Source organism: Pundamilia nyererei, unplaced genomic scaffold (assembly GCF_000239375.1).
Source record: "Pundamilia nyererei isolate P.nyererei 1_Seehausen unplaced genomic scaffold, PunNye1.0 scaffold00007, whole genome shotgun sequence".
Lineage (NCBI taxonomy): Eukaryota > Metazoa > Chordata > Actinopteri > Cichliformes > Cichlidae > Pundamilia > Pundamilia nyererei.
Genome location: NW_005187408.1, coordinates 7,244,288 through 7,266,775, shown reverse-complemented (window position 1 = coordinate 7,266,775; position 22,488 = coordinate 7,244,288). Strand labels below are relative to the sequence as shown.

The following is a 22,488-nucleotide window of genomic DNA, read 5'->3' as shown; positions in this document are numbered from 1 at the left end:
ATTGAGCTGTGTGGACTTTTAACTGTTGACTTGCCCGTGTGTGTTTTTGCATATGTGAGGTGATATTTCAAACTGAGCTGCAGCAAATCTTGCCGTTTCTTACACTGACGGCGTGCCGGTAACCTGGTTTTAACCTCATCACACCAAAAAAAAGAACAGTTGGGGTTTTCTTGTATCTGAGTAAAAAGAGATGAACTCTCTTCTTGTTTTGGGCCTGTGCATCTATCAGGTGGCACTAAATTTAGTGGCTGGCGTTTATTTACCTTATGTCCTTGCTGGTGTGTCCTTGCTAAATGTAGGCGAACGGGACTGTCACCGTGCAGAGGACACCAATGCCCAGCCCCTTGGGAGTTGATGGATAACACGGTGTGCGTGAATACAAACAAGAATACACGTGTATGCATGCAGACACGCTTGCACGCGGACCAAAAACAAAAACCTACAGACTGTAATCCACTCAGATCTCAGGATACAGGAAGCTGGGCGCATGATCAGCCATCACAACGGGCCTCTGTGCCTCCAGTCATACAGGTATTTGAGTTTGCACCCTGTGAAGGTATTCCGTGTGGCATAGTGGTATTTGCACCTCTGCTGTTTCAGTGTGTTAGTGTTGAGCGTTACACAGTCTTATGGATCAGTGCCTCTGTATGGATCCCCTGGAGCAGCCTCTTGTTCCTTTAACATTCCAGGTACATCCACACCAGCTCCTTCCTGTCGCTCCCCTTGTGTGGCGCTGATTGACAAGCGTCCGCTTCTCTCAGGCGCATAATCAATCTGCTAATTGGTGTCGGAGGGTCGGTTGCTGTTGAAGCGTCCCCTGCTCTTTCTTTAGCTAATTTATCTTTGTCACCACCAGACTAGCAAGGTACATTAGTTGGGGAAGTTCAGTCTCTGCAGAGCCTCGTCTCCCTCTCTCTCTTGCACGCAGTATTCTCCTGCACCTTTTCTCTCTCTCTCTCTTTTTTTTTTACTGCAATACATCACACAAAAGAGTGAGGGTAAATGTTAGCCTTGTACTGTTTCCATTGGTAACCACGGCTCAGGAGGTAGAAAGGGAGAGCAGGTCAGTCTCTCTATCCAAGGTAATTGCCGAAAACAATGTGCTTTATCATAATTCGCTACAGCAAATAAATCACTGAGGTGGAAAGAGTTGGAAAGAGTTGTAATTAGCGAAGGTGCTTTTCAAAGATTCTGAATACAGCCTGATCATCTTCTTTAAGAAAAAAAAATGCTACAACTGCATATTGGGTGGGGGGATGAGCAGCATTAAACGCATGCGATTACTGATAGGAGCACAACAGAAGCTTGTATACTTGCAGAGAGCTGACTGAGCCCTTGAAGCAGCACTTCACAGCTGATTGATTTACAGGCCGTCTCTACCCAGGGTGCCAATCAAGCCCTGATTAGACACCAGTGACTCGTTGATGACAGTTCAGACGGCTGCAGCCGTGTCCGTGGTCTCACCGAGCACGAAAGATTGATTGCACGAGGCCGCCTTAACCCACATTAATGTCTGCAAATGAGATAACGCACATTAAGTTTGATTCTTTTCTTGCTTTACCAGTTTAAAGTCACTGCAGCGTGACAGTGGGGAGAGCAAAATGAAAGGCATATCCTCACTCCCAAAGTTGTGGATTAGGCCCCCAGTGCCCCCTATTGGCCCCCAAATCATCTGTTGATCCTCTCCCGCACTGATCCTCCAAAAGACTTTATTTTGAAAAAATCTGAATTAAATGCAAAAAAACCCCTAAAATACACACATACTTACACATATATGTATCACTCTATCTATATAGATATGTGTAGAGATAGATGTATGGCAAAATGAAACAATTTAAGTGTATTCTTAGTTTCTTTCCCTCCTTTAGTGTCTCTTTTGCTTGCTTCCTCTTCTTTGTCCTTTTTTTCTGACGTGGTGATTTATAGGAACAGAAGTGAAGTAAGGTGCTCTGATGGGAGGAAATTATGGCGAGCAGCAGGGGAGAAGTCTATATTCTAGCCCTGCCAGCTACCTTCCTTGCTCTCAATACAAGAGCAGCGGCTGCACACTGATCATACCCTCATTAAAGTTGTTCACTTTCTCCTTTTTCACTCTTTTATTTTTTCTTTGATGCACTCACTGCTCTTTAAGTGCTTTGAACGCTGCGGCTGTCGCCTCAGTAAAAGTCTGTTAACTACCACCTTTTCAATAATGGCAGGACTATCAGAAGATGATTTTATGCAAACTTCTCCAGAGATCGATCCACCTCCATTACCTCCACTTTTATTCACTTGCTACTGTTATATTAGCACCTTAAGTGTCTTTTCAATGCAAAATAAGGCTCTTAACACAGCTCAGGGATCGGAACAGAGCTGATCTTGACATTATTATTATTCACAGCAGCGAAAGTCTTTGGACTACACTTTTTTGTCCATTTGTGGTTTAATTTAGTCATTTTTTGACTTTCGTTACTCAAGTCAAATGAATTTTAAACTTTTGAAAAAATAAAATCGCTCCCAATCATCCAGTCCTTAACACTAAATTCTTGGACTCCACGTGACTGTGATTATATACATTGATGCAATAAGATGCTATTTTTTGATTTATGGTTTTTACAGCCAAAGCTTAAGGTGGAGGACGATCTGGTGCGTCTTGTTTCACGTGAGCTGACATATACTCGAGGTCGCTGTCAGTGTTGTGGGGCCGAATAACTTCAAGACACCTCTGCTCTGCCTATCTGCAGCCTGGCTGCCGTGCGTCACACTAAACATTGTTTCAAGCCTGACCCAGACACGGAGCCAGACAAACAGACTGACAGGGATCCGTGGACACAGATCTGCTTTTCTTGAGGTTTCTGGATATTCTCGACCCTGTGCAGAATCAAATATAGATTGTGACCTAAAAAATTGCTTTAACGTCGCTCTGAGCGCCTACTGCCGGCCTGTTTGGACTAAAGCGTTCCTCTCCGTCTTTCTGTATTTAAAGAAAAAGCATTTAGGCTGTGAATTCAACACATTTTTGAGTGCTGAGCCCAGTCTGGTTGGCAACTTACTTGACAATGTAGCAAGTGGGTGAGTTTTTGCACAGTGTCCTGTCAGTTTTCAGGGAACTACGCAAGCAGGGGAAGTGGTGAAGTCTCACACTGTCCCCGACCTTCCCGAAAACTCCAGCGGTGGAATCCGGCCTCTGATAGTTTGGTGAGATTATAGTGGAACAGAAGAGGGTCTTGCCTTAACAGAAACATTTGGAAAGTGTCATAACAGCAATGAATCCATGTAGCTACTGAGACACACAAATATCCTGTAATATTGTAGTAATGTGGAATTTCCTTATAAGAAATGGTGTGAGCTGGGGTTATTTGAGTAACAAAAGGTGGGAAAACACCTTTCCTGCAAGAACAAAGCATAAACATTCATTTGAGCAGCGCTAAACAATAATCAATTTGTGCTACTATTAACTAATAAGAGCCTTGAGCAAGATAATCTCTGTGAGATTGGCTGTACTGCATAGTGCAGCCGTCACCTCCAGTGCGAGCAAGTCCGTTTCCTGTTCTTTTGATCTGCAGGGAGAACACGTCTTCACAAAGCTGAAAGACGGCGTACGATATGATATTATGTTCATATGTACACGGCACTACAGCAGCCTTCAGTACACCCCTCAAACACCTGCGCTGTCTGCTCTGTGATCCTCTCACCTGTGATCTAAGCCTTTTATAAACCTCTCCACCCTGCAGAAGCTGAAAGAACCATCAACCAGTAAACTCCTCCCTCTGCTCCTGACGGGGCAGCCATTCTCTGAGGCAATAAAGATAAAGGATGAGGAGTTTCCCACCTGCAGATAGGAAGTGGGGATAGCTTCGCTAACTGCCAAATATAAATATTTCTCGCACCTTGTTTCTCCCAGTTTGGAGTATAAACCAACATCCAGGGCAACTCCTGGCCTACAAACATGATCTGACCCCATGTGATAGCACAAAGAAATATGGTGTTTGAGTCTTGTTCAGACATGCCCATGCAGCCCCTTCTTCTGCATATAAGCCACCTGAAGTAATGTAGTTTGTCATTTGTACTTTTGAAATATGTTTAGTCCTTAGAGTTTTATTTGTTTTGGGAGGACATTATTAGGCCAAGCCTTTATACTAAGCTTAGCGCAAAAAGTAAGGAATTGTACTGAGGGGTTAAGAACCTACAATAATACAGAGAAAACAAAGACACCCCCAAGAATCATATCACCCCCTATGAACAAGCACTTTGGCGACAGTGGGAAGGAAAAAAATCCCTTTTGACAGGAAAAAACCTCTGGCAGAAAGAGGTTAAGAAATGTGGGGGCATCTGCCTCAACCGGTGAGGGGAAGAAGACAGGACAAAGACACACTAGAAACGTTGTTTATAAACACATAGTGAGTGAAAAAGGTGACTGAAGAAGAAGCAATGCATCATGGGACGCTGCCAGCAGCCTAGACCTATCTCAACATAACTAAGGGTTCAGGGTCACCTGATTCACCCCTAACTATATGCTTTGATTTCTAATTAGCGTGTACAAGTTAACACACTTTTGGACCTTGCCCCAAGTGGCCATTCTATGAACTGCACTTCATTTTTTGGCCTGATTTTACAGCCCCAGAGGTCGCCTCTTACTAAAAAGGGGAATATCACTTTAGAGCCTATTCATCTGTGATTTATGTGTTTTATTTTATTGTCAGTCAGTTAAATCTGTCTGTTACTGATCAGACATCAAAGGAGATTTAATGCAGGGCATGCCCCACATTTTCCCTCGGAGGACACAAACAGAAGCTTCTGCCTTCAAAGACAATTAACCCAGAGCTCCGACAAACACACCGGCTAAACAAATCATAAACATAGGTATGAGAGCTCAGTGACTGGTTGTTTGGCAGCATTTTATAAACGAGCCATAAAGGGATTTGGTCTTTCCTTCATTTATTGTACGTTTATTGTAGATTTTCTGCTTGTAAAAAAAAAAAAAACAGTGAATATGTCTGAAGGTGGAATTTGTTATTCAAGGGGTGAAAACGTGAGTGGCAGCGGTCATCGCCAAGGTGTAAGCAAGCGGCGCAGCGCAGTCCGTATGCTAATCAGACTCCGCAGTGTTTGTCATTTTCCCATCAACACTGATGCCCTGCTTGCTCTCTCTACTCACCTGAGTTCCCTTAGACCTTAAACTCGCAACCTGCCTCTCTTCCATACTGCGTTGACACAGGCGGGCTGCTCCGTCACTCACTCGCCTCATTAACTCCTGCAGGGATGTTATTCCCGCTGCTACAGCCGTGCATGCATGTGCCCATATGCACTCTTGCATACATTCACTGAGGCAAACTATCCCATTTGGAGGCAGTCGACTGTTTGCCGGTGTGCACATTTTGACATGTTTTGGTATTTTGCTGCTTGTCTAAATTACAACAGCTGCAGGAGTTACCGTTACCCTCTGATCAGATTTATTGATTCTGGAGTGTGGTGACAGGATAGGTGCGTACATTCATCATTGACTGTTTGTATTAGAGCTTGATAGAAACATCAGATTATTTAAAAAAACAAAACAAAAGCAGTATTCTGTGCAGTCGTGTGAATCAATCCACTCCATGACTCAATAGCTTATAGAACCACCAAATACCTGTTTTTGCTATGACTTCATTAGTCACTCAGGACTAAGGACTTGCCACAGCATTTCAGTCAGTTTAAGGTCTGGTCTTTGGCTGGACCATTGCAACACCTGTATTTATTCATTTACTTATTTTCAGCCATTCTGGTGTAGATTAGCTGTTGTGCTTGAGATGACTGTCCACGTGAATGACACAGTATTGGCCAAGCATTAGCTGTTGGCCACATGGCCTCAGATTTGACTCTAGATTACTTTGGTATGCACATGAGGTCCTGTGGCTGCAAAACAAGCCCAATCATAACCTCTACGCCACTGTGCTTAATATCTGTTATGAGGTGTTCGTGCTGTTTGTCCCGGCAACCCTTCCAAACAAGCCATACTTGTTCATTTCTTTTTTTCTAATCATACGTTCATGAGCTTTAACATGCTAACTGGGGCCTATAGAGTCTGACATGTAGGCTCTTTTGCACTTTCTTCGAGGGTTGCACAGGGGGTTGAACCTTGGGGTGAATTTCCTGGGACCTCCACTCCAGGGAAGACTGTTGCACACAATGTTAACACACACCTGAATGCGCCAGACCAACAAAATGCCCCAAACTTCTGCTTTTATAGAGTTGTTCACAGTTGCTGATGATCAGTTAAGCACTTACGTTTGATTATCTGGCTGCTACTAATCCTCTTAATTCCCATGAAAGCAGTAATAGTATACTAGGTTTTTCACAGTGCTGCACAGAGTCTTATAAATACTTAGTCCTTCACATGACTTGAGGTACTGAAATATTTTGGTTTGATAAAAAATAATATTTAAATATTGATCACAATCTTAACAGTGAGTAGCCTACCATGCCACTTAGCTACAGCTACGCCTACCAACCCTTGAGATTAGTTTAGCTAATACTAGCTTAACCAAAATTGTTAGCATAAATTGTATACGGCAAATCGAAAATACCCACGGTGACATCGGCCGTGGGATTGTAGAATTTAGGCCATTGCCTTCTTGGTTTTGTGGACCCAGAAGTGACCATATTGAGATGAGAGGAGTGCTAAATTAGCAGGGTCCATTCACAGACTGAGATTGTTAAGTTAGCTTACAAATACAAAATAAGAATTTCAGACACCCAAACTGGCACAGACAAGAAGACAACAAGAAAAAATGGGGGAAAGTACAAAAGCAAAAGCAAAATGAGAACGAACCGTGGACAAGCACTGTCCACAGTAAACAGTTGTTTTAAAATGGAAAGTGATCAGGTCTTTGTAAAAGTAGTCGCCTGCATCCACTTTCAGAGTCCATCAGGTTTCTAGGAGCAAAGCACTTAAGTGGCAGAACACTTCTTAAGTATAAATTGCTTTTGTATTTGATATTAATTAGCCAAATCAACCATATTTGAGCGGTAAATCAATAGACACAATATGTATGCCACAGAAAAAAAGAGGGTTTTCATTGCATCACTTCTGTCACCCACAAAAAGCATTGATCATTACAGGAACTGCTTTAACTGACTCAGAATTTATTGCCCTTTTCACTTTGAATTCCCATCAGATATCCACCTGACAGAGATCTGCATCCATCCAAAGACTCAATCCATAATAAGCTATGAGGCAATGTCACTTAAGTTCAGCTTCCTTGTTCCTTCCAGGCAATAACTTTGATGAGTGGCAGCAATTTCCTGGATTAGTAAAGTCTGAACGAACACACAAAGCGGGAAGGATATGGGCTGCTTTAGGACGGATTTTGAGAAATCAAACTGGAACGCAAACTGTGTGCGGGCCAGCACCATTTCTATTTTAACAAAGCTATATATATTTGCAGCAAATGAACTTTAAAATGATTTAAAGGTAAAACTAAAATTGCAAGAATGCAAGAAGTGATGTTTAGAATTGAAAAAAATAAATACGGATTACATATTTAACCAGGCAACAGAACAAATAAACATCGGGGCATGAGCGCGATGACACATTGTTTTGCAGATATCATCAAGGCAAATGAGAAAGAGCTGATTGAGGAGCAGCATATTTGCATAAGCAACTATCAGACACAGGTGGTTAATGTGGTTGGCATGGGTAGTGTAGTAGCCTGCTAACTGGGCGTGACCGAAGCTTTGCTGCTGTTTGTTGTGCTCTTATTCTTTATTTTAGGCAGTGGAGAGTTATTAACACTTCTTTCTGGGGGGGTTTATTAGCCTGAGGTGTGATGGCACACACTTGAAGCGTTTAGGACTCATTAGAGAGATAAAATCAGTGTCCTCTCTTTAATGAAAGCAAATCCTGAAGCGTTCATGTTGAAGCAGATTGCTCATCTCTAAGAAGTATATCTGTACCGCTGATACTCTCACATCAGTGTGATTAACTCTTGTGTTTCAGATGGTTACACGCAGTTTCACAACTTTATGTCCCCTGAGTCATTGAGTTTGTTTCGATTGAACTCGTTTCCTGCAGTCTTGTGGATGAACATATTGTGACTGATGTAAAATATTAATGCCGTGTATGAACTCACATGTTGCCGCTGATTCTTCCAGATTTGCGTTATAATTTAGTTGCTTTCACAGGTTTTGCAGAATGTAATTAATGTTTTTGTTTTTTTTAACATCTTAAAACTGAAAAAGATTTTTTTTTAAAAAAGACCCTACTGGCATCATTTTTTCCAGCTTCTTTTAAAAAGGCACCTATAAATTTCAGTTCACTTGTCATCAAACTGCTACCTAATCTATGACGACAGTAACGTTTTTGACTTTCTACAGTAAAAGAAGAAAGGCCATCGGAGTTATCACTTGGTTTAGGGTTTGTTTGTTTTTTAAACTTTGAGCCTAAACACTGACTAAAAAGCAGGCAGACAGGCAAGCGGTGAGAACACAAGATGCTACAGAGTTGCAGTATGGGAAGGTCTGTATGCAGTGTGTTTTTGGAGTGTGACTCATGCTAAGAAATATCACAATATTTCAACTTCTGCAGAAAAAAGGTTGCCGGTTCCAACTTAATGTGCAGATACCAGTGTTTTCAGCCTCAGCTTGTTGATGTGTACCTTTTATTTCTGCTCACTTTTATTGAAACATTTATTACAAAGAAGTTAAATCAACTATTCACTCTGAAGAAGATAAATCTTTATTGTGTATTTTCTATATCTAAATTTCTCTATAATAACAACAAATCCAGCATTCTCAGAAATTCTGCATCTCTCAATCTGTAGGTGGTACACAAAGGTTTGGCTGCTCCCATGTCACAAGGAATCACCACATGATTAATTTGGTAAAGCTTTACAGCGGATGTCCTTAATGATGCAGTACCAAAGGGGAATTTGTGTCTCAGAATATGAACCCAGAGGTGGTTAGCTTAGCTTAACTGGAACTGCTTTGTCTATGACAAATAAATAAAATATATTTAACTTTGCAGTTTTATTCATGTCATTTCTTTTGCAGCTGAGAGTTTTCCTCTGAATCAATACTAAGCAGACTCAGAGGCTGAGATGGAGGAACAAAGCAGTGACACATTCATCCAGACTGCTGAAGTTCCTGTATGAGGTGATCAACTCTGAAATTCCAGGGAAAAAGGTTTGGCTTATTTTCACAAAAGCCCAAATATAATCTGACTGAACATGCAGACTGGAGGCTGCAGTCAGGATTTTCTCACACTGGTACATAGAGAGAGGTATCAAGAACACACCCGCGCATACAGCCTCTCACTTCATCCAACTTCTTGTATCATGCAGTATTCTCGTCTTTTTATTGTCTAATTTGCTGTGATTTAGGGTCTGTGTCCGCAGGCAGAGGTTTTTGCACAGGAAGTGACCAGCCTCACATCTATTTGTCACAAAATAGCCCAAACCTTTCTCCCCTGAGGAGAAACGCTGTCATCCCTGAGCTTCGCTGAGGTTTTTTATAAAACATAGATACAAAAACCCCATAGACTCTTATTCACTTAGATAATGTTTGAAATTTTAAAAGTCTTTTTCAGAACAAAACTGGAGTTTTGCACATTGTTTGCTCCTCATCGTCTTTTGAAAAGCAAGTAGATGCTCTTTCATCTATGCGTTTGCCACATCCCATTAAATGCTGCTGGTGTCTCAGTTGTGCACAAGGTGTCCTTTGGTGTCAGTGCCTTGGCATACAGCCTGAGTGAAACTGGACATAATACAGATGTAACACAGACACATAAGTACTCTTTGAAAGCAAATATTTTTCTTTAGATCTATTGAATTTTATTTATATAGCCCCAGTTATTGGTCAATAACATTTGTCTCGAGGCACTTTATATAAGAGGTAGCGACCTTACAATATTAATGTAGGACACAGGTTCATTGGACTCACTGGTGAAGTGAACGCAGGTCAGTTTCTGGAAACACACTGAGCCACTTGAATGTTTGTATATGAACTCATTTAAGTGAGGAAGAACTGATTTCAGGAAAATAGAGATGTTCAGATCATAAACATTGTGAGGCTTTTGTTCATGTATTAGCTGTTTAGATGTTTTATCACACAAAAAACATTTACATTAGTCTAGAGATGAATGTCGTCATTATATTTTAGTAAATATATTCAGAGGTGAAGAAAATAAACTGCAGTGGTTAGCACATTTGCATTAGCCGGTTCGATTCCAATCGGAGACACAAATCTCCTTCGGAGGTTGCTGCAGCTGAAACTAGCTTTCCATGAGTCTGCTTGGTTTCCCCTCTTTTATTCTTTTTATAACATTTGTACCCCTTAAAGTGTAAACTCAGATATTTTCTGTAGAATGGAAGAAATCGGCCACCTGTGCCGTCATGACATTGAAACCGGTTTGGAGAAGAAGTGAAGTAATATCGGCCGTGTATCACTTTTATTTAGGACGTTAAAGACACGGCTAAGCTTCCACAAACACAGCAGCTTGTTTCGATGTAAATTCTTCACAACGCCTCATCAGAAACTCTCAGTACGGTTATGCATTAAAGTAAACAGACACATGTCAGTCCCTCTGAGCCGTTCCCTCTGTTATCACCGTTGCTTAAGACCGAGATGGTGTTGCAGCGCACGGTGGCCAGCGCTGACTCACCTGGTGGAATAACACACAAACACCAGCCCCCCGTTCTCCACTCACTCAACTCCTTCCCCTCCCACTGAGTTCACCCTGCCCTGCAGTTCAAAGAGGTTCTGCCTGTCTAGCCTTGGCGTTTAATGTTTAAGTATTGGGAGCGGCAGGAGAGTGCAAATAAAATGCCTTTACAGACTCCGGGGCACGCTGAGGGTTGTGATTCTAGATACTGTATTGTGAAATTTCCATTGTACTTGACAGATTAGCTCCAGGTCACCTGATTCTGTTCAGCCGAATTCTGACTCTTTACCTCTGCTTAATGCTTGATGCGTGCGGCTTAGATAAACCATTTAGAGGAAGATTATTCAAACTTTGTGGCTCTAACAAAAGAGTACACATGCTCATAGGATAGATGGCAACGTGTCCGTGCTATAAACTGTTTGCCAAAAGTTCAAAACAGGATAAAGGGTTGAATGCGGACTCCACCTGCGAGGAGAAACCACAAAGAGTTGCGGTGGGGCTGTCTTTCTGTTGGCCTGGGAGAAAGGAAACCCTATTTGCAGCAACGGAAAACAAGACAGAAAGCCTGACACTGCTTATATGTTTGTGCGTGATTATTCTCTAGTCCTAATCCGTCTAACAATGTTACAAAACATTCAGACAGGAGGAGGCTTTAAAGCAGTAATTGGGGGGACTTACACTAGTTAAACTCCACTCAACCACTTCTAGTTGCATCTCGCTTGTGCTTGATCGAGACGGTGGCAGATGAAATCAAATGTGGGTGTGGATTTAGTCTGATTCTAAGCACGTCTTTTTGATTCCTTTGAATGTCAGACACAAGAGGGAGCCTTCTAAAGAAAGGCAGCGCAACGCAGCAGATGAGGACGATGCGATGGATCAGGTAGAGGGTTCCATAAGTGCGTTTGCACATTTTGGACGGTAAAGTGTTAGATGGGACACACAACGAACCAGAAACTGATGACTCATCGGCCGTTTTTCACGCCTCATACTGGATTAGCCATCACATGCAACAGGCTTCTTAATAATTGTGTAATGCCCTCAATCCCTCCAGAATTATTTCAGAGAGCTGGCCTTTGCTTTTCTGCATCACCCTCATATGCAAATCCACTGTAAATAAAAGAGTAACATAATGTGACATAATGGCACAAATCTGGGATCTTAGAAGGTGTTTGTTTTAAGACGTCTGATCAAGGCAAATGCTCAAATAAAAGTTCACACGCCAAATAGATGCAGATACTTTAATTGTCTAAACTGTGTGCAGTGATTTACTTTGCCTTTAGTTGCAAACTCCACCCATCTGGCACCGAATTAGGCCAAAACCAAACAATGAAGTGTAATGTTTGCAAATACTATTTGCCCCAGGTCTGACTGAGAGATGCTTGGTTTCCTCTGCGGTAGAAACTCAAGTTCAATCCCAACAGCAAACCTTGGTTTTTAGAAAGCACAATTCATTTTCATTCAACATCTTTTTTTTCTTTTGTTAGTTTATAGGTTGTTGCTTTAATAATTGTGTTAGTGTGAGCATTAATATAAGTATTATTACTCTTTTTCAGGAGGACTGAGACCTCTGAGGACTCTTTCTACCTCTGCTTCACCTCCCTGTGGGTTTGAGGCATTTGTGTGGCATGCCAGGTTTTATCCCAGAGCTGTGACACCTGACCTGGGGCTAAACAGTGCCTCTGGTGTCCCTCAGGGCACTACAAGTGCTGTCAGCTTTGTGTTTGAATACATCTGCAGACGTCGGCGCTGAAATGTGACTAAGGAAGACATCTTAAGAATCTCAATCTATGCAGCAAAAACTGAGTGGTGGTAGTGATTTGCAGACTGAAAGCTGGTAGTGGAGTATCTTACTCTGGGTTATACAGCAGTGTGCCAACCATCTTTTGGCTAAGAGCTGATGATCGTGGTCTCAGTGACCAGCAGTTGGTCTCACCTGCCCAAGCTGCTTTGCCACAAGCCTGGCACTGACTAAACAACACCAGGCTGGAGGTCAGCCAGAGCGAGGTCTAATGAGAGAGAAGCCACACCAAAGACTGGCATATCTGTCCTCACTTCAGAGCACCTGTGCCACAGTGTCTGTGTGATGAGAGCCAAAGTTGCCTCAGAACAGCCGTCTTCCTCTAATTACTCGTTGTTATCACACAAATAATTTTCCTTCTTGAATTATTTTAGATGTCTGTTTTGTCTGGACCTTGAATTTGAATACAGTGGTGTCTCATGGTACAATACAGCCTTAATCAACAACAGTAAAATATTTCTTCATTGGCCTTTAATTATAGGAATGAGACTATGAGAATGTTGAGTTGGTGATTGAAATAAAATCTATTTTAATACTCGAGAAAAGTCATAATTTCTTTCCTTTCGGAAAGTTAGTTTTTCAAAACTATGAATCTGTGAGTAAAGTAGGTTTTGACTGTGTAGGAGAGAATATTGTTGCTACCCACTATCAGTATATTTTACGCACTAAATAGGTTCTTCCCCATAAAAAGTGGCTTTTTAAAACTTTTTTTAACGCTTTCTAAAGCCTCGTCTACTATTGTGCTGTAAGTCTGTCCCGTTCCCATCCTCATTTTTAAGGACTCTGCTTCATTTTCTGAATCTGAGTTCCAGAAACCTGCGTGAAAATAAGATGAATGTGTTGAAAAATAGTCACATGGAATGATATTTTGGAGAATAAAATGCATTTTTACGCATAAACCAAAGTAGGAAACAAGAGCGCGCAGAGGGCACTGATGTTACTCCAACTTTTGCTTTTTAGATCTGATGAAATCTCCATAATATTAGTCCAAAAAGTACATTACAGCACCATGTTTTGTCAGATTTATTGTGCCTTTGAACCATCAATAAGTTAAGAAGTGACCTTAGAGCAAATTTCGTGCGTACATTCGCGTTGGCACGCTGTTGTTGTTGAAAGGGACGCGAAGTTAGAGGCAAATTTCAATCTAATCTAATCTAATGAAATCTCTTATCTCACTGCACTGTAAGCAAACTATTCCATACTATTCGTGCGTTTATTCTGGTGGATATGGGGTGTCACAGCCAACTCATGCAGCCTTTGCGCACTGCACGTCCATGAGCAGTTTTATTCTCCTGGGAAACGCATTCTGCGCTCAAAGTTGTCCCACACAAATCAATTCACCAAACTACACTGCTTCAGATTTGAGAACCACTGTTCAAGTTCCCCTGTCTGTGCTTCACTTACTGTGAAACACTGGAAAACGGGAGGGTGGAAAAAAAAGACAGTTTATAATTGATGTTTTCCCATGGAGCAGCCCCTCCTCCTCGAAACAGAGGCTAACCCTCAGGTGGAAGAAATCTTTTAAGATTTTTGTGGGATAACATCAGGAGGGGTAGTCGACGCCAATGAAGTCCCTCCCCTATAGATCGGTGCTATAATACAAAGCAGTAAAAGCGGTAGGCACACACACAAGCGGCAGCAGCTCGACTAGAGATCCCGTGGCTTTTAATTCCCTCACTACTTTTTTTTAAACCCTCCTTCGATTTGCCCCGTTATTACCATTTATCCGAGGCGTTCATTTCCGCACCTGCCACACAGAGACCAAGCTAAGGCGAAGTAGAAGAGGAGACAAGGACACTGCGAGAGCCGGGAGAGGCAGACTGTAGAGATAGCAGCGGTGACCCGTTTGAGATCTTAAAGGACAAAAAATAAATAAAAAAATGCTGCTCTGGACCAAAATCGCGTTGGTCGGTCTCATCTGCTTGTCCTTGGTATCCTCTGGGATGGGATGCGGACCGGGCAGGGGCTACGGCAGGAGAAGACATCCGAAGAAGCTGACACCTCTTGCGTACAAGCAGTTCATCCCCAACGTCGCGGAGAAGACCCTCGGGGCAAGCGGTAAATACGAAGGCAAGATCACAAGAAACTCCGAGCGATTTAAAGAACTGACTCCCAATTATAACACAGACATCATATTCAAGGATGAGGAGAACACCGGTGCTGACAGGCTAATGACTCAGGTAAGGAGACGGAATAACCTTTTATTTTAATTTTATTGTGATTTTTATTTTTTTGCCCCCACTGTCCATTTCCTAACGCACCATCACTGCGTACTGCAACAACTCCCTTGTCAGACTGATTGCGCACCTTAAGTGAAGTCTGTTTTACCCGCTGCTGAACTCTTCACACTGAGCCTTTTAACTTCACTGCAAAGGCAGATGCGCTTTATACACCAGCATGGGAGTTTCCAAAGGCTGCAGGCTTGAAGCGAATATAGAAATCCAGCTGGATAAGTGATGTGCAGGCGGACAGTCAGGACACTCGGCTTTCATGATTGTGACAGTGTATTTAAAATATTAATGTGCCCCTCTCCTCATATCTATATTTGTATCTATGGGAGGCTCGTTTTGTTGCCTTACAGGGGCACGTCCATGTTAGATTTCATGCAGACTTTCTGTGTTTGCTGCCTATTTCGGCTTTACGTTGCAGCTTGTTTAAGCGCCTTTTCTTTACCCCAGCCCTGGGGATGCGCATCGCTTTAACAGCGGGGCTTACTGAGGCATGGCGTAGCTCATTCAGACGTTTCCTTGCACAGCCTTCTGTAATTTAGCCTTTCGCGTGGCGTGCATCTGTGCATGAAAACTGACATTTCTTTGAGAGTGTCCAGGCCTTGGTAAATGGGTGGGACTCGGCCAATTACACGAGCAAGGCGCACAGGAGTGCTGGTGTGTTTTACAATACACCTGCACGAAGGATGGCGTCTGTTTTAAATATCTCATCCTCTTGCAGCCAGTCAGTTTAAAACCTTATACCCGGTTCAGTGCAGCTAAGAAGAGGCTCACATACATCGGAGACATGCCTTGATTTCTCTCCAGGCTGCAGGATGTCGCGTCTCTTCAGCATGACTTTTAGCACTTAGATGCTGGTGAATTATTAAAAAGCTCTTGGGTGATATTGGCTCAGTAATAATAAAATGAAGGTGGTGATGGTGGTGCTGCTGGTGGTGATGAAGCAAGGCGCGCCGGTGTCCCTGAACCCGTGCCTAGCACCACGCATGAGGGCGAGCTCCAATAAAATATTCACAGTGCGTGCGTCGCTCAGCCCTCCCCACATCTCCTCTGCTATACACCTATAGGTTCTCATACGCAGGAATCGTGAAATTACAGTAGTGTGAGGATGTGATTACCAAGGCGAGGGGTTAGAGACCTAAACGGATTCTCCGTGGGGGTTTCCAGGTCTCTAGCAGAAACATAGTTTAATTTAACCATTATTTCGAGAATCTTTGAACTAAAGAAGCACCTGTCTTAATCCAAGCTTTTACTCTTAGTAAAAAGACCCGCATGCCTATAAGGATTTGCTTTTGCAGGTCAGCATCAAAACGAACAACGGTGGGAGGTGGAAGAGCTGATAAATTGTGATTACATGTGGTACCATACGCTTGTGCAGCGTGGCCTGTTGGGGGTTTCTTTTTGTTTGTTGGATTTATTTGGGTTTGTTCGTGATCCATTTCCCACTTGACTGTTTACAGAAAACACGGCGACCGACTCTAAGTGTGAAAATGTACACGAAAGAACTTTTAGGCGCCCCTTGAAACACAGTTTGAACTTAGAACCTTTGGTCAGCGGGAGGCCACAGTAAGTTAAAACAGGTGTGATTATCCTTTTTATATATGACACTGTAAAGCCACCAGATTGAAGCATGTGCACCCAAAGGAGAGTAAGTGTAGCTGCAAGCAACATAAGCATTATCACATGAGGATTTACGCCGTGCCAAGGCTTTATGCATGAATCCAGAGGGTTTTTACGCACGGAGTTTTACGCATGAATGCCTTGAACTTCTTTCGTTATCTCGCGGTTTAGAAAATAGGTGTTGTATTCATAAATGAAACAAGGCACGTGTCTAGAGTAGCCCCGTTAGATATGTGCAAAAAATGAATTAATCAGTCAATCAGTTTAGTGAGGTCTTGCCAAGATTATATACTCGAAGAAGCGCTTGAACAAGCACTCCTAACTAGTTTGACACAGCGCACTCCCAGAGAGCTGCCAACAAATACGCTTTAGAGACATTTACGAATAGATACACGAAGTGACGGGTCCTGATTTGATTAGGACCATCACCCGCTATTCCACGGCTTTTAGACTTATGCTCACCTGTCGCTGACCCTCGTGAATTCAACTTGTGTTAAGTGACATTCTACGCAGAAAAGTGGGACAAAATAAGACTCCAAAGGGATTTTTAAGGCAATAAAATGACTTAAAATTAAACAACAACAACTTTGATTTGCCCTCTTTAAACAAGTAAAACTGTAAGCCACAATGTCAGGGGTTACTTTTTTTTTTTTACATTAGACCCAGTGCCAGACTTTTCATCTAGCGTAACCGTGTTAAGAGCCTGCAGTGCAAACGAGTTGGAAACGAGATGAGCTGGCGGCTTGTTTGCACTGACAGGTAGCTGATAAGTGTTTCCTCTAACCAAATCATTTGTGAAAAGATTAAGAGGCAGGCTGTTGAACAACTTTACCCCGAGCACAAAGCGCCGGTCCAAGGCGCCCTGCTGGGCTTCATGGTGGTTGAGCAGAATTTGGCTTGATTTGCGGCACACGACCTAATGAATTAATAAATAGGTTAAGCTTTACGGCTCTTGACTCCGACAGTCTCTCTCAGTATGCAGAAGGGTTTTTTAAGGAGGGTTTTTTTTTAATTCAACACATTCTACAAGTGTGATATGCTCATAAAACAGCGACTGATATATATGACTTTGTTTTCTGTTATGCGAGCGGGTAGATTTGTGTGAACAGCCCCCGATTGAAGACCTCAGACTGTCCCAACCGTGGCGTGGGGGTGGGAGGGCAGTGGGCTCTTCTTTGCCCCCAGTGCAATCCTGGGATATTTCACAAGTCTGTTAGTCAGCAGCCAAAACACCTCGACTTAAGAAGGCATGTCACGTTTCCAAGACTTTGCAGGAGAAGAGTAATGAAAGTTTCCCTCCGCCGCTGGACTGAAAAGACTCTTTGTGATGTTTTATTTGACATATTGGTTCGGCGTCCAGAATAGTTGTCTTGGAGAAGGCCAGGCATCTTCATTTAGAGCGCGGAGAGCTTAGGGTTCAACCAACTCCAGATATTTTAAGGAGGCAGCTGCTCTTGAAGATCATCTTCATATCATCTGGACATCAATTATTAATTTAAAGAAAACAAGCAACTGACAAACGACTCCCTCATTCATCGCCCAATGCAGACTCGTGAATTCATACTGTATTAATGTTGTCTTTAATGCAACACTTCTGGATAGAAAAGGGTCACTGCTCGCACCTCTCCAAGACCAAAGACCCATATGTTATAGGCCAGTGAAGCGAATGCAGTGCCTTATCAATATTTCATCAGCAGCTTTCTTACCCGAGATGTGCCCTCTGACGCTGCTGCTAACACTGAGAAATGCAAGCTCAGGATCAGAGACGCAGTTCAGCTCCAGTGTTTCACCTCAGCTGGGAGGAAACAGGGGAGTCAGGTGGGTGGGGGGATGGAGTTGTGCGAGAGGCCTCAGTTGGTCCAGTTTTAATCTTTAATTGATATTAACCCTTGTGTGGTGTTCATGCTTTTGTTACTCGGGCAACATTGGCGGATCTGGTTTAACAGCTGTTTACTTTTCTCAGTTCTAAGCAATAAAATCCACACATATGGTCAATATGTGGAATTTGCCTCCGTCAGAGCGTGTTTATGAACTAAAGCGCTGCTCGTTTTTGTGAGAAAATATAATAAATATCTAAATATAAAAAAGTTGTGAATCACATGAGCCTATGTAACTCAACCTCGTTAAACAAACAGCCTGTTTGCATCAGCTTCTACACAACACATGGGGGGCACTTTTGCTGTGTGTGCACATGTGTTTCTTGCCCACAAACATTTCACCCCTTCTTTTTGTTGCTACTGGATCTAGAATAGATCGGGGAATGTCTCCTGATCGGTAATGAAAAGTCCAGCCAGGGCCAAGTGTGTTGGTCCTGGCTGGACCACGTTGCCACATTGCCACGTGGGATGCTTCATTCCTTGGACGAGAAGGCCATTTAGTTTCACTTTTTCTCCAGCTTGCTGTCTGCTGATGAGCTTCTCTTCACCCTCCTGTCTGCACTGTCCTCCCAATAAAGGCAAAAGTCCTCATGTACTAAAATCTCATCGTGTTCCAAATCCTCTCTTTCTCGACTAAAATCATAGATATTGATCGATAAGGAGCCTCCCTAGCAAAGCTGCTTATTAGTTGTGCTCCTCTGCGATTTGTAGTTGGGACAAAGGGTATAATGTGCGGGGATGAGGGAGCAGACAGGTGCAGGTTTAACAAAGTTGGAACTTTGTGCGGAAATAGCAAGAGCAGACAGACAGAAAGAAAGAAAAAACAAGCGCGCACAGCAACAGCAGGTCATGCAGGACGAGGAGAGAGTGAAGTGACACCAGCACGACCCCACTTCTATGACCACATGAGTGTGGGGGCTACAGTGTGATGCTTTATATGTTCTTCGCAGAAAATGAACCGGAATCTGAGGTGGAAATGATGATAAAGCACACAGTTCTTCTGGCACAAAGGGTAATTGCTGAAATGTAATAAATCTGTCGGAAGGCTGATTAGGTGATCTAATATTTTATTTCTCTGACCGCTTATCAGCCCCTATTTCTCTGGTCAGCTAAGCTGTGTCAGTGCAACGCGTGATTTGAGTGATTTTCACTTCATAAAAGCTGATATCTGCGCACTGTGGTGCTGTTTCGGGCAGTTCCGGTGATGCATGGATTCATTTCTTGTTCCCACAGAGATGTAAAGACAAACTGAACTCGCTAGCCATCTCCGTGATGAACCAGTGGCCCGGAGTGAAGCTGCGGGTCACCGAGGGCTGGGACGAGGACGGACACCATTTAGAAGACTCTCTTCACTACGAGGGCAGAGCCGTGGACATCACCACTTCAGACAGAGACAAGAGCAAATACGGCACTCTGTCCAGGCTGGCGGTGGAAGCTGGATTTGACTGGGTCTACTATGAATCTAAGGCCCACATCCACTGCTCCGTGAAAGCAGGTATGGTTCCAAAGTAAAAAGAAAAACAGAACTGCGCTGATAATCTGCCATGCGCACCACTGGCTGTAGGACAACGGCGCGCATTTCCCATCAGGCGTGATTGTAATCGTTTGTAACAACAGGTGCAGCTCAGGGAAGCAGCAGTCCTGTTTTATCTTCTGGAAAAGTTTCACCCAAGACTAGATTGTATCAGATGATTGTGATGGGAAAGTAAAATAGAGTCACAATAATACTTATCATGGGCTTACTGATCTGATGGTTATTGTAGACAAGTGTGACCACTGATCAATTCAATGATTTCAGTGATTAATCACAGAATCCTAGTGTTTGAGGGGTCATTTAAGTGCAGAGGTCAGATGTTTCAGATCTTTTCATTTGTTTTAACTGGATAGTTTTTATGAAACTGTAAATAGTCATTTCTCTGAGTGATGTATAGGCATTTCCCGGTTATAGGCGTTATAAGCGTTTCTCGTCGCAGCTTATTTCTTGATCTTACACCGCCCCACACTGTCTCCTGGTGGGAACCGCTACCATAGTCTAACGAGGGTGCTCGGCGTGACCTAGAAATAGCACATTTTTCTCGCTCTCTGATAAAAATAAGTGCTGCAAGGTGAATTTGGTAATCGTTTTTAATTATATGTGAGAAAATCATAAGAATTTTCATTTCCGTTTGTTTGTTTGGTTTTTTGGGGTTTATCGAGGCTCATAATCTACCTAGGCCGTCACTACTGGACACCTATGACGCCCAGAAAATATTTCTCCACTTTGACTGATGAACCATGGTGCTTTTTTTTTTAAATTGATAAATCCCTTACTTATCATTCAGCACACACGTTTTGAGATCACAGTATGAGCTAGGCCGACGTGTCATTGGAGGTCATGCGACTTTACCAAAAGGATTTGGCTGAACAATGTTGAATTGGTTTGGGGTAAATCTGGTTTTCAGTTGTCACCTTATTTCATGCTCGGGAATCTTAAAAGAAGATTAAAAGCCCCAAATTCTGAGTAGGAAACCCTTTTTTCTCCCTCTGTGCAGGACAGTGTGATCCTAGAGACTGGTATGTGAAGAGTTCCACCAAGGCCAAAATTATTGTCATCAAGACTGACAACAAAGCAGGGAGAGGTGGTAGACAGGGAGAGGGGGGACATTGATGTTGCACAACAGAAAGCATTTAAGAGTCCGGGCCCTCATTTAAATTCAAATCTACAACTCGAGAGGCTTGGAAAAGTGGCTCCACTGGGTAAATAGTAGTTGTGAGTCGCCTATTTGTGTGAATTGTCACATAGAGGTTTCTGCACCTGAGTAAATATGGGAAGAGTAGCTGGGAAAGGCGTAAGTGTTCTTTACGGAGAGTAGCTCGATCCACAAGTTGATTTAGAATAACAATGCCTGCTCTTCATTGGGGTTTTTAATTAAGAATAGATGAGCCAGGGCTTTCAGTTTTCCCGTCTCAGACAACGTGGGCTAAGCTAATACGCATCTGGCATCAAGGAGCCGACATCATTATGCAAAATGCATATGGCCCACCGTGTTGTGTAGAGGCAGAAAAAATACAGATAAAGGTGGATTTTTCAGTCAATTTGAATTATTATGAATGGGCCTTTGAATGAGTTCTGGGCTGGAAATGTTCAAAGCGCATGCGATGTTTGTTTGCACGCGTTAAAAATTACTAATAAAAATCTCGCAGTGAGAAAAACGACTTAATGTTTTTCTTGTTTCTTCTAACAGAAAATTCAGTGGCAGCAAAGTCAGGCGGCTGCTTCCCCGGATCCTCCACGGTCACCCTTCAGGATGGCACCAAGAAAGCAGTCAAAGATCTCAAAAGCGGCGACAGGGTCATGACAGCAGATGACGACGGAAATGTAATTTACACCGACTTCATCATGTTTATAGACCGAGATTCGATGCTGAGGAGGATCTTCTATGTGATCGAAACCGACTCGGGCCAGAAAATAACCCTCACCGCCGCGCATCTCGTCTTCGTCAGCCGCAACAGCTCCAGCGAGGCGGAGAAGCGGATGTCTGCGATTTTCGCCAGTCAAGTCCAGCCTGGACAGAAAGTGTTCGTCTTTGACGCAGAGCGAAGTCGACTCGAGTCTGTGACCGTCAAACGGATTTACACGCAAAGTCACGAGGGTTCCTTTGCGCCCGTGACCTCACAGGGGACCATCGTGGTGGACCAGGTCCTTGCGTCCTGTTACGCAGTGATCGAAGACCACGACTTGGCACACTGGGCCCTGGCACCCGTCAGGCTCGCCCACTGGGTGTCCTCGTTCCTATTTAGCTCCCAGCCTCCAAGCAGTGTACAAAATGAAGGAGTGCACTGGTACTCCAAAATCCTTTATCAATTAGGGACATGGCTTTTGGACAGCCACTCGATCCATCCACTTGGAATGTCGGTATACCCAAGTTGAAACAGCTGCGACAGGAGCAGAACGAGACTTTAAATGTAGGACACACGAACTATACAGTAGATTAAAAATAATAATGATAATAATAATTAAAAAGAGAAAGAGAGAAAGAAAAAAAGCGAACTGACAGACAGACGTGACATGACAAGGGCCCCAGCGGAGTTGGGATATTTATTTCAGTGACTTTTCCATGATGTGTCCCCCTTTCAAAGAATGAATGGAGCCTTAAAAAGTTTCTCTTTGAATAATTTATTCTCATGTGAACTCTGCTGCTGTCACATAAATGGATTCTGAAACTGTGTGAGCAGCAAATTGTGCATAATCTATTTTTGTAAATATCAAATGCAAAAAAAAAGAAAAATGAAGAAAAAAATTGAAAAATGGGGAAAAAAAATCGGAAACAGAAAGAAGATCATGTAAAACGGAGCTGACTTTGACAG

General features: G+C 42.9%; 1 protein-coding gene across 1 annotated transcript; it reads left to right on the top strand.

Annotated features, from left to right (window-relative positions):
* Positions 1-14,062: 14,062 nt before the first annotated feature.
* shha (sonic hedgehog signaling molecule a) lies at positions 14,063-22,423 on the top strand. The gene is made up of 3 exons (XM_005722776.1): positions 14,063-14,596; positions 19,375-19,636; positions 21,366-22,423. The coding sequence occupies exons 1-3, from the start codon at positions 14,297-14,299 to the stop codon at positions 22,049-22,051; spliced, it is 1,248 nt and encodes a 415-aa protein (XP_005722833.1). The 5' UTR covers positions 14,063-14,296; the 3' UTR covers positions 22,052-22,423.
* The last annotated feature ends 65 nt before the right edge of the window (positions 22,424-22,488 follow it).